Genomic DNA, 14,143 nt, shown 5'->3' with positions numbered 1-14,143 from the left:
CCAACCAATCAGGGAGTCTCATCAAGTACGGCCTCTCGGTAGAGTCAATAGATTGCCAGCATCAGTATCCTCAGTTCATTAGGACGGATTGTGTGGATCGTAGATTGATTTGATCGGAAGAGAGGAGAAAGAAGATATTTTTATAGAAGGTATTTTTTATTCTTTGCATGCTCTATTTTAGTTTTCTCGCAAAATATGTGTTTTATACAATGTGATTCAATATTCAGTCTTCAACGATGAATAGATCAAGTATTTTCCTATATATAAATCCGAAATAACGTGCCGAAACAAATGGAAGCTTAAATTTTAATATCTTCTGTTACTAGCATTATTTATTTATTTATTTACTTGATGAATTGTACTGAAATGGTAAACATGTCCTAGAGAACCGAAAGAGCTCTCTTCAGTCATTTTTTCAGAATCAACCGATAAATAGGGTGAAATGGCAAATATATTCTAGGTTCTCTATTTTATTTTGTCGCAAAACACGGTTACTGTCTTAGGTTCTCTAAGACATGTTTATTATTTCACCCTATTGGTCGGTTCTGAGAAAATGCTCTTTCGGCTCTTGAAACATTAACCACAGCAGGATCATATTACTTCAGAGATAAAATCGTATCCGTACGAAATATATACTGAAAAGGATATTGACCTAGAGACGAACGTAATAATCTTCGAATATATATTCTTTTTTTTATACTTGTTTTTCTTTTATTAAAAGTGAAACAAGTATATATTAATATACTCGAAAAGAAAGGATCGAGGGAAAATTACAGATACGGTAAATAAAGCTGAAGGAGCAGAAAAAAATTATTACGAAATTATTCGGGGATTTATTTGGTTATAACGTCCAGAAACAAAATCGGAATAAAATGTTCTAAACTCGAGGAAGTATTTTTGTGTCGTGAAAAATAGAAAAAAAATGTCTAATTTTTAACTCTATTTTTTTTAAATTTATATTGAATTTTTGTAATATTATGTTTCGAAACAGTCAATTTATCGATCGTATTTCATCACCCGGTCTACGTTAATTCCAGGGACACAAAAAAGGGATACACATGTAACGCAGGTAGAAAATTTGAGAGCCGGAAAATCGTAAATAGTTTCTTCGCTATATATTCCAGGATGCAATATATATTTTATGGTGCACGAATGGTTTTTTCTCAAAAGTTTTAGTTTACGATTTCTTTTATATGTGACGAGAGTTTTTTTCAATTTTTTTTGCTCTCTCTTGCCATCTTTGTTTACCTGCCTGTTGTATGATTGATCGGCTGAACATGTTTAAACGCGTCCCTGTCGTAACCTCCAACATTACAATGGCAGAATTGTATAACAGAATTTACACAATATACGAACAATTACTTATTGTTAGATCTAAATTGAGACATAAGTTGGGGATATTAAAAAGAAGCAACGAAAAATACATTAAATTATATATTTACACTTCGAAAAAAAATGCCAGAAAAAAATTTGAACGCGAACACAATTAATAAAAAAATTTTACTGTACTATAATATAGTACATATAGTATTAATTTTACTAAATAATTTCATTATACAATACTAATAATTTTACTTTAATTTTACGCAACTGTAGTATAAGCTTGTTTTCTGTTTCTGCACTAACAAATGCACTAGTGCATACTGGTACAATAAGTTAGAGTGAAACAAAATATATTTGTCACATTCTAACTTGTTGCACCAGTGTGCACTAGTTCATTAGTGCAGGAACAAAAAACAAGCCTTATGTAATATATACTTAAATAAAGTAAAAAAAAAAGCAATGGATGTTGAGCAATGAATATTATATATTGATTTTTTGAAAGAAAAAATGCACTATATATTAAATATTTCATGTATAATGTTTATATTACATATTTATAGCTATATATTTTTAATATATTTTTTCCTTAATAAGTTTGTTATATATATTTTTTTTTTCTATCAGGATTACTTATTAATATTTTGTTTTAGACAAAAATGTCTCAGAAAGGCGGAAGAGGGACTCGTGGGCGTGCAACGCAGCGTCTGCAGCAGGCACATAGTGCGCAGGAACAGCAACTTCCTCATGCTCAACCATCAACATCTAGTGGTGGAGCTGTCCGCAGACCTGGACAACCTGCTGGACAAGCCTCTGCAGTAAATAATATAATACAATATTATTATCAAATTCTTTTTCTTTAGGATGCTCTTGATGAAGACTTGATAGAGGATACAGTAGACTCCTCTCATGGCAAAATACTTTCAATGATTTTATCTTCCAAGAGTGGACATACAACTCTACCACAATCACCACAATCATCAAATTTTAAATATAATTTTAATATAATAGAGAATCTTTTTGACTACTTCTGACTAATATGAAAATTTTATTTATGTATCTTTGGTTTTTTTTTTTCCTCCATCTTAACACAAACAGATTGACTTTTATTTGCTAATATAAAGATTATATAATATATATAATATTTTAGTATATATATGTAATTTATATATAATACATATATAATAATTATTAAATTATTTTATTTCAAATACATAATATACTGAGAGACTTTGTATTAATATACAAGGTGTCCCAGGATCGAGATGTACAAAGTCTTATTTTTTATACAAAATTCTCTGAAAATTCCAGGTTTTCCAGGGAGTATACACCCTGAATACTTGTTTTCAACAGCGGAAGTTTATCTGAGCGAGGCGGTAATGCTTATGTGGACCTACCACGTGCTCGCTCATTCTATTTAGGATAGTTTATTTGTTTAAGTCTCTTAGTAAGCATTGTATTTTTTATTGACCGCTACATGACCACTCAAATACAGAAGAAACTTCCGCTGCTGAAAACAAGTATTCAGGGTGTATACTCCCTGGAAAACCTGGAATTCTCAGAGAATTTTGTATAAAAAATAAGACTTTGTACATCTCGATCCATTCTGCCTCATGAGAATTGTCAAGAGTGTTCTGGGTATTGATTGTGTAACTTTTTATAAAGTAAAAACGTGAAAATTTCATTTTAAAATCAATGCGCGATTGGCAGAAATTTTTCACTGGAAAAAGTTACACAATTGATACCCTGGGTCACTTTGGATACATCTAATTTATATGATTAATTTAAAGAATTATTTCATATTTAATATATTTTCTTTTGTGCAAAACAGAACACAACTTTAAATAGCTTGCCCAAAATTAGTAATGATGTTAAATCTCATTAGCAGTAATGGAAATTTACTTGTAATTATTTGCTTAATTATTTGTATAATTAGCTTTTGAAAATATATCATTCATATTAGTACTTTACTGATTAATTGGCCAAAATTTTAGTAGTTATTTGATGTGAGCTTACTTTTAAACTTAAAATTCTATTTGACAAACTATATTGCTTTATGGTAGGCTGACTTATATTCATTAGGAATAAAACAGTATGTTTATTGCAATTAATAGTCGAAATAAATTTTGTGATAGGGTACTGGTGCAAGAGGTCAACGCATTGGTGAAAAGGGTGATGGTGCAGGAGTTGGAATGATTGGTAGAGGCATGGAAAAAATGGGAATTCAAGGTATTTTATTGCTTCATTTTAGATCTACAATACAAATACGATTTGCAGTAGTCGTATAATAAATTCTCACTTTAGCGTGTTTCTTTTCGGGCGTAAAAGTCATGACAATATTATCATGTATAAGGATTGTTGAAATAAAATTGATGCGCATAATGATGCATTTTTTACAATATTGTCAACAATTCACACGAATTCAATTTTCATGTAAGAAGTACATAAGTGTAGCATATATTATTCTCTGAATATTATATGTAATTTCAGATATTTTCTAAAAAGTGTAATCAAAATCTTTGAGAAATTTGTGTATTTATTTGAACATTTAATTACATTTACAAATGTTCCTTTTTTTATAAAATAAGAGTTAACATCTTTGTAGCTATAGCTGGTGGTGGAGGTGGAGATAGAGATGCAGGCGCAGGCGGGATGACAGGTAGCCTCCCTTTACCAGTTGTGTCAAGCGGAAGAGGCTCAGCCCGCGGCAAAAGAACTTTACCTCCAGAGCTCTTTCACACAAGACCGGCTCATGTACAGACGAAAATAGGTAAGTAATAACGAATAAATTATGATTTAATTTTTTTAAATGTAAAATAAAGTTATGCTTTCGCAATTCTCTTTACGTCTTTCTCTTATTAAATCTGTTATTGCTGTTCTTTTATTCTCTCTAGAAAATTATTACTCTTATTTTTTCTACACACACAAATATATATATATAATATTTTATATAATTCAATATACATGAAAAAAAATTAATAATTTTCCAGAAAGTTAAAAAAATAATAGTTTTCTATATTGAAAAAATTTAATGATACATATATTATTATATATTGAAATTCCTACATATTGTTTCTTTTGACGAGTATTCTGTACTCGATAATGATTAAAAATGATTTTATTACACTTTTATATTATTATATTTTGTTTTGTTTTAAAATTACTTTTTTTTTTCTTTTCTCTTATATTTATTTTTTGTTTTTATTTCAACACAAGGACTAGCCGGCAAAAAGATAACGTTGCAAGCAAACTACTTCAAGTTATTAAAATCGACTGACTGGGCCATTAACCAGTATCATGTCGATTTCGCGCCCGAAGAGGATCGCACAATTGTGCGTAAAGGTTTACTCAAATTACATGCAAAGAGTATTGGGCGCATACAGCGTCGATGGTGACCGTAAGGTACACAAGGCGGCGAGGACCGGAGGGAAGGGACAGACAGACAGACAGACAGACAGACAGACAGACAGACAGACAGACAGACAGACAGACAGACAGACAGACAGACAGACAGACAGACAGACAGACAGACAGACAGACAGACAGACAGACAGACAGACAGACAGACAGAAGACAGACAGACAGACAGACAGACAGACAGACAGACAGACAGACAGACAGACAGACAGACAGACAGACAGACAGACAGACAGACAGACAGACAGACAGACAGACAGACAGACAGACAGACGACAGACAGACAGACAGACAAGACAGACAGACAGACAGACAGACAGACAGACAGACAGACAGACAGACAGACAGACAGACAGACAGACAGACAGACAGACAGACAGAAGACAGACAGACAGACAGACAGACAGACAGACAGACAGACAGACAGACAGACAGACAGACAGACAGACAGACAGACAGACAGACAGACAGACAGACAGACAGACAGACAGACAGACAGACAGACAGACAGACAGACAGACAGACAGACAGACAGACAGACAGACAGACAGACAGACAGACAGACAGACAGACAGACAGACAGACAGACAGACAGACAGACAGACAGACAGACAGACAGACAGACAGACAGACAGACAGACAGACAGACAGACAGACAGACAGACAGACAGACAGACAGACAGACAGACAGACAGACAGACAGACAGACAGACAGACAGACAGACAGACAGACAGACAGACAGACAGACAGACAGACAGACAGACAGACAGACAGACAGACAGACAGACAGACAGACAGACAGACAGACAGACAGACAGACAGACAGACAGACAGACAGACAGACAGACAGACAGACAGACAGACAGACAGACAGACAGACAGACAGACAGACAGACAGACAGACAGACAGACAGACAGACAGACAGACAGACAGACAGACAGACAGACAGACAGACAGACAGACAGACAGACAGACAGACAGACAGACAGACAGACAGACAGACAGACAGACAGACAGACAGACAGACAGACAGACAGACAGACAGACAGACAGACAGACAGACAGACAGACAGACAGACAGACAGACAGACAGACAGACAGACAGACAGACAGACAGACAGACAGACAGACAGACAGACAGACAGACAGACAGACAGACAGACAGACAGACAGACAGACAGACAGACAGACAGACAGACAGACAGACAGACAGACAGACAGACAGACAGACAGACAGACAGACAGACAGACAGACAGACAGACAGACAGACAGACAGACAGACAGACAGACAGACAGACAGACAGACAGACAGACAGACAGACAGACAGACAGACAGACAGACAGACAGACAGACAGACAGACAGACAGACAGACAGACAGACAGACAGACAGACAGACAGACAGACAGACAGACAGACAGACAGACAGACAGACAGACAGACAGACAGACAGACAGACAGACAGACAGACAGACAGACAGACAGACAGACAGACAGACAGACAGACAGACAGACAGACAGACAGACAGACAGACAGACAGACAGACAGACAGACAGACAGACAGACAGACAGACAGACAGACAGACAGACAGACAGACAGACAGACAGACAGACAGACAGACAGACAGACAGACAGACAGACAGACAGACAGACAGACAGACAGACAGACAGACAGACAGACAGACAGACAGACAGACAGACAGACAGACAGACAGACAGACAGACAGACAGACAGACAGACAGACAGACAGACAGACAGACAGACAGACAGACAGACAGACAGACAGACAGACAGACAGACAGACAGACAGACAGACAGACAGACAGACAGACAGACAGACAGACAGACAGACAGACAGACAGACAGACAGACAGACAGACAGACAGACAGACAGACAGACAGACAGACAGACAGACAGACAGACAGACAGACAGACAGACAGACAGACAGACAGACAGACAGACAGACAGACAGACAGACAGACAGACAGACAGACAGACAGACAGACAGACAGACAGACAGACAGACAGACAGACAGACAGACAGACAGACAGACAGACAGACAGACAGACAGACAGACAGACAGACAGACAGACAGACAGACAGACAGACAGACAGACAGACAGACAGACAGACAGACAGACAGACAGACAGACAGACAGACAGACAGACAGACAGACAGACAGACAGACAGACAGACAGACAGACAGACAGACAGACAGACAGACAGACAGACAGACAGACAGACAGACAGACAGACAGACAGACAGACAGACAGACAGACAGACAGACAGACAGACAGACAGACAGACAGACAGACAGACAGACAGACAGACAGACAGACAGACAGACAGACAGACAGACAGACAGACAGACAGACAGACAGACAGACAGACAGACAGACAGACAGACAGACAGACAGACAGACAGACAGACAGACAGACAGACAGACAGACAGACAGACAGACAGACAGACAGACAGACAGACAGACAGACAGACAGACAGACAGACAGACAGACAGACAGACAGACAGACAGACAGACAGACAGACAGACAGACAGACAGACAGACAGACAGACAGACAGACAGACAGACAGACAGACAGACAGACAGACAGACAGACAGACAGACAGACAGACAGACAGACAGACAGACAGACAGACAGACAGACAGACAGACAGACAGACAGACAGACAGACAGACAGACAGACAGACAGACAGACAGACAGACAGACAGACAGACAGACAGACAGACAGACAGACAGACAGACAGACAGACAGACAGACAGACAGACAGACAGACAGACAGACAGACAGACAGACAGACAGACAGACAGACAGACAGACAGACAGACAGACAGACAGACAGACAGACAGACAGACAGACAGACAGACAGACAGACAGACAGACAGACAGACAGACAGACAGACAGACAGACAGACAGACAGACAGACAGACAGACAGACAGACAGACAGACAGACAGACAGACAGACAGACAGACAGACAGACAGACAGACAGACAGACAGACAGACAGACAGACAGACAGACAGACAGACAGACAGACAGACAGACAGACAGACAGACAGACAGACAGACAGACAGACAGACAGACAGACAGACAGACAGACAGACAGACAGACAGACAGACAGACAGACAGACAGACAGACAGACAGACAGACAGACAGACAGACAGACAGACAGACAGACAGACAGACAGACAGACAGACAGACAGACAGACAGACAGACAGACAGACAGACAGACAGACAGACAGACAGACAGACAGACAGACAGACAGACAGACAGACAGACAGACAGACAGACAGACAGACAGACAGACAGACAGACAGACAGACAGACAGACAGACAGACAGACAGACAGACAGACAGACAGACAGACAGACAGACAGACAGACAGACAGACAGACAGACAGACAGACAGACAGACAGACAGACAGACAGACAGACAGACAGACAGACAGACAGACAGACAGACAGACAGACAGACAGACAGACAGACAGACAGACAGACAGACAGACAGACAGACAGACAGACAGACAGACAGACAGACAGACAGACAGACAGACAGACAGACATACAGACATACAGACAGACAGACATACATACAGACATACAGACATACAGACATACATACATACATACAGACATACATACATACATACATACATACATACATACATACATACATACATACATACATACATACATACATACATACATACATACATACATACATACATACATACATACATACATACATACATACATACATACATACATACATACATATATATATATATATATATATTTGAATGTCGTTTTGAATTAAATGTTCCTCCAATATTTTTATAAATAATAATTGATACATTATTATGTAGCCATTGACATTTACCTCAACTCGACAATCGGATGAGCAACATATAACTATTACTATTCGTCCCGTTCGTGATATGCGTGTGGGAGATAGTCATTACATCCAGTTCTTTAATATTATTATGAGAAAATGTTACGAATTTTTGAGATTACAATTGGTTGGTCGCAATTATTTTGATCCTGGAAATAAAGTGAGTATAACGCAGGATATAATTAAGATTTTATTTAATGTTCGGAGAAATAATCGAGGCTCGCAATATAATTACAGGTTGAAATTCGGGATTATCGTTTGGAATTATGGCCAGGATATGTAACGTCTATTCGTCAACATGAACGTGATATATTAATGTGCGCTGAGATAACAAGTAAAGTTATGCGATTAGATACTTTGGGGGATACTCTGTCGACCTGCTATAATCAAAATCGTGCACAATACAAAGTAAGTTAGATTTTTAAACTTCTTAAATTTTTAAATGAATTTTTACACAAAAATAGATTTTATTATTTTGTCCATTTTTAAGGGATATTTACAGAAAAATTATATATTTAAGTATTTATCAAAATTCTTTTTTTTAATTGTTGCTATCTAACTTTTAATTTTATTACAATTGTATGTACTAAACGTGTTTTTATATTTTTCAATTTTATTGCAAAAATGTTATGTATATGTATAGGAAAATTTCGCCAGTACTGTGATTGGCACAGTAGTTCTTACCGATTATAACAACAATACCTATCGTATTGAAGATGTGGACTTTAATACGACTCCTTCTAGTACATTCTTCTTGAAAAATGGCGACAAAATAACATATATGGAGTATTATAAACGAAAAGGAATAACTATAAGAAATGTAAATCAACCGATGCTTGTAACTAAATCTAAAACAAGAAGCCGACAAGCCGAAGAAGCGGAAAAGATTTATTTGGTTCCCGAGTTATGTCGGGCAACAGGTGCGTCATTACAATTATTTGATCAGTTTTTTCGAAATTTATATTTTTTGTTATTGTATTTATGGATTTAATGAGATGCTGCTGTCTTGTTATAAATAAATAAATTAAAGCAATTTATAATCTTTTGTTTATCTATTTAATTTTTAGCAAATTCTTTTTTATAATTTACAGGTTTAACTGATTCGATGAGAGAAAATTTTAAACTTATGTCAGCCGTGGCTAAATATACCCGTCTCGGTGCAAAAGAACGTGTCGACAGATTGAAAACCTTCAATCAAAGACTTAACAATCAGGATAATATTGTGAGAGAATTTTCTGAATGGAACTTGCAGTTAGATAATAAGTTACTTGACGTACCAGCGCGTATTCTACCTAAAGAGATGTTATATGTTGGCGGAGACTCAGCTATCACTTATGAGGAGGAGGACGGCGACTGGGGGAGACCAATGCAAAAGAAATCTTGTTTAGTTAATAAGGATCTGCGCAATTGGGTTCTTTTAATTACGGAAAGAGATAGGCCTTCTCTTTCGGTATGATCAAATTTTCACTTACATTATATTATTACATTCGTATTATTTGTTATTTACCTTATTATGTATTTGTACGTCCTTTTTCTGTCTCACGTTTTATGCATATATTAACAATTTTCTGAAAAATAACTAATTTCTATTCTAGATATGAAAAATATCTACAAAATAATTGTTTTTATATTAATTCTTTCTCTCTCTTACTGTTATAGTACTATTAGAGTTTTAATTTTTTGCATTTTTTAACACTATTTTTTTTAAATAAAAACAAGTAAATATCAGCATGATAGAATTAAAACGTGTTACATTAAATATATATAACGAAAATCAAATCCTTATTTTAATTGATAATATTTTATTTCAGGCATTTTTAGATAAGCTAAGCAAAGTATCCCTAGGATTAAGATTCCGACTGGAGCCTCCACAAGTACACACTCTTCGCGACGACAGACCAGGAACATATAGCGAAATGCTAGAACGAATTCTAAGCAAACAAACACCGGATTTGGTATTTTGTGTGGTATCGAATAATCGTAGTGATCGTTACTCGGCTATTAAGAAGAAGTGCTGCGTAGATCGACCTGTACCATCGCAGGTTTGCGTGTTTAAAACAATGACGCATAGGAACGTTATGTCTATCGCTACGAAAATAGCGATACAGATGAACTGTAAGTTAGGCGGAGCACCATGGTCCGTGGACATTCCGATGGACGGATTGATGATCGTTGGATTCGACGTATGCCACGATACAACTACGAAAACCAAAGATTTCGGTGAGTAAGGATTGTTGACCTTTAAAATGTTTCGTGAAATCATAATATAGCATACTTGGTTTTCATAAATTAAATCTTGATTGTTATGATTTTTTAACTTAATCCTCGAATTAACTCTCAAATTGTGCGTTCTGTTACGTTTTAATATTTTTCTACGTATAATTTCTCTCCTCCCCCCTCTCTCTCTCTCTCTGAAATATGGAAAAAATGTGTCGAAGGAAATGAATTTTTTCTAATCGTGATACGTGTAATATATTAGTTGCTTTCCATTTATATCAAAACTCAGATAAATCTCACTTGTGTTTTTCTTTAACATGGATGTTGAAAAAAGACAGAAGTGAGATTTATCTGAGTTTTGATGTAAATAGAAAGCGCGCAACTATTATGTGCATTGGAATTCTTACTAATCTCTTTAAACATTGCAGGTGCTATGGTAGCGACCTTAGACAGACGTATGACAAAATACTTCAGCACAGTGAGTGCGCATTCAAATGGCGACGAATTGTCAAATGAGCTTTGCAACAACATTAGAAAGGCTACGGAAACATATAGGCGCGTGAACAATGTGTTTCCGTCGCGCATCGTCATCTATCGCGACGGCGTTGGTGAGGGCCAAATACCGCAGGTGAAGGAACGCGAAGTCGAGGAGATCAAAAAGGTTCTCAACAATCTGTACAACTGTACATCTGATAGACCTACATACAAATTAGCATTTATAATCGTAACGAAGCGGTTGAACACGCGATTGTTCTTCAACGGTGAAAATCCAAAGTCGGGCACGGTGGTCGATGACGTCATTACGAGTCCGATCAAGTATGACTTTTTCATTGTGTCGCAACATGTACTACAAGGCACGGTAACACCTACCTCGTACAGCATAATCTATGACAATCTCGGTTTAGATGCGGATAAACTACAACGTATGTCGTACAAGTTGACGCACATGTATTTCAATTGTTCGAATACCGTTAGAGTGCCAGCACCCTGTCACTACGCTCACAAGCTGGCGTTTCTTGTGAGCAAATTCATTCACCAACCGCCAAATTCGTCACTAGAAAATACTTTATATTTTCTGTAATCTCTCTCTATGTTTCTACATCATCATTATTATTATTATTTTTATTATTATTATTATTATTATTATTATTATTATTTTATTATTATTATTATTATTATTATTATATATAATAATATTTCATCTTTTTATACATACCTAATATCATTAGAGATATTATTTTTATTTTGTTTTTATTAACATATTAAGGAAAACACTTAAATTAGAAATAACACGTTTATGGTTTAGTTTAATTTTATGAAATCACATACTAAAAAAATATTTTCTTCCATTAGCATTAAACGATGAACGATTTGGATGAGCATAATGAAGTTTAGAAAAAATTGAAATTAGATAATTTCATTGAAGTAAAAATGGCGATATATCACGATCACGAGAATCTCGATTTCCTAATTCCATAAATTGGATTATGATTAAGAATTTTTGGACATATAAATTGCGCGTTTTCATTTTTTGATTATCTTTAATTATCAATCTTAGTCTGTTATAATACTTATATTTAATTTAGTAATCTTGTAGTTTATTTCTACATTCTTTTGACAGTTGAATTAATTAATAAATCTAAAAATAAAATATGAATATAAATGTTACATTATAATATAAATGTTACATTATAATATAAATGTTACATTATAATATAAATGTTACATTAAATATATTTATGAAAATTGATGTATTTTATCAATCGTACTATCAAACGAATAATTAAAATGTATAATTCAATATATAATAAGGAATTAGGTACAGCTTAATCAGTGTTTTTACGACATATTGTTAACAGTAAGACGAAGCTTAATGTGATAATGATACTGAACTATTCTTTAAATACCAAATTTTTCATATGCTGTTATAATCTTCGATTTTTATAATTATATATTTTTGTGTTTAAATGCGATGGAAATTTTATCCAAATAAGGATGAAATAGTCACAGTTACCATAATATAGATTTTAAGTTTCATACCTTACGATATTCTGCACAAAATGCAAATTGTGAAATTATATTTCAAATCGTGAATTATTCTGCAATCAGAAAAGATACATTATATATATATATATATGCAATCAGAAAAGATACATTATATATATATATATAATGTATCTTTTCTGATTGCAGAATAATTCACGATTTGAAATATAATTTCACAATTATATACATATAATATACATATACACAGGGTGTCCCATAATTCGCGAACCACCGCGAATGGGCAGATAGAGCGTGTTAAACTGAATTGAAAAATCCTGTATCATTTTGCGATATTCGCAATAATTATTGAGTTATTAACTAAAATATCTAAACGAATGAGCGGGTAGAAAGCGGTAGGCCAGACTCGGTGTGCATGTACCGCTTAGTATCAAAAGTATCTTACTTTTCGGCGCCACTACATTGGTCGCCGCTGCTGCATGACGCCGCCTCTCGATCAAATAATGCTTTCTACCTGCTTATTCGTTTAGATATTTTAATAAATAACTAATTATTGCGAATATCGCAAAATGATACAGGACTTTTCTATTCAGTTTAACACGCTCTATCTGCCCATTCGCGGTGGTTCGCGAATTATGGGACACCTTGTATATATATATGTGTGTGTGTGGTGTGTATATCTTCTAATTGCAGAATAACTTAATGATTTAAAATATAATTTTATTATTAATATTATATATCATTTTTTTAATGCTAACAATGAATATATTTAATGACACCAATAAAGAATAATACATATTTGAATTTAAGAAATTTCGCTAAAATTGAAATAAAAGCTGTATTGTTTAAGTGAAGAATTATTATATTCTCATATTAATTTAGATGTAATTTCTAAATTTTTACAATACTGCTTGGGAAAGGAGTGGGACCATAAATATTTTAAAAATTTAGCGTTAACATTTTTTATTGGTGCCAATCAATTCATTGATGGAGAATCATCCTTTGTATGTTTATTTTGAATTATTATGCTATAAAATATATGTAATGAATAATACAATAAATGTAATAAAAATTTTTTAAATCATCACGCATCTTCACTTCTAAGACATTCAAAATACCAAGTTTTGTATTTTCTTAGTTTTACTATTAGGATATATATTTATATTTCATAAGAATTGCCAAATTTTTTAATATTTTGTTATTAATGTTGTACACGTAAGATTATAAATTAAAATTTGTTTGAGAAAATA

The 14,143-nt window shown here is 35.1% G+C and overlaps 1 protein-coding gene across 1 annotated transcript; it reads left to right on the top strand.

The window, feature by feature from the left end:
- Nucleotides 1–38: 38 nt before the first annotated feature.
- LOC114943436 (piwi-like protein Siwi) lies at nucleotides 39–13,977 on the top strand. Its single transcript, XM_085485437.1, is given in 12 exon segments — nucleotides 39–149; nucleotides 1,974–2,138; nucleotides 3,456–3,549; nucleotides 3,926–4,090; nucleotides 4,537–4,679; nucleotides 4,681–4,731; nucleotides 8,647–8,832; nucleotides 8,910–9,080; nucleotides 9,316–9,592; nucleotides 9,764–10,122; nucleotides 10,484–10,892; nucleotides 11,318–13,977. Coding segments are annotated over 11 exon segments (2,667 nt in total). The 5' UTR covers nucleotides 39–149; nucleotides 1,974–1,979; the 3' UTR covers nucleotides 11,971–13,977.
- Nucleotides 13,978–14,143: the final 166 nt, after the last annotated feature.

Source organism: Nylanderia fulva, unplaced genomic scaffold, assembly GCF_048542155.1.
Source record: "Nylanderia fulva isolate GAGA-0341 unplaced genomic scaffold, ASM4854215v1 Scaffold37, whole genome shotgun sequence".
In the NCBI taxonomy this organism is placed as follows: domain Eukaryota; kingdom Metazoa; phylum Arthropoda; class Insecta; order Hymenoptera; family Formicidae; genus Nylanderia; species Nylanderia fulva.
This window is presented reverse-complemented; position numbering and strand designations above follow the sequence as displayed.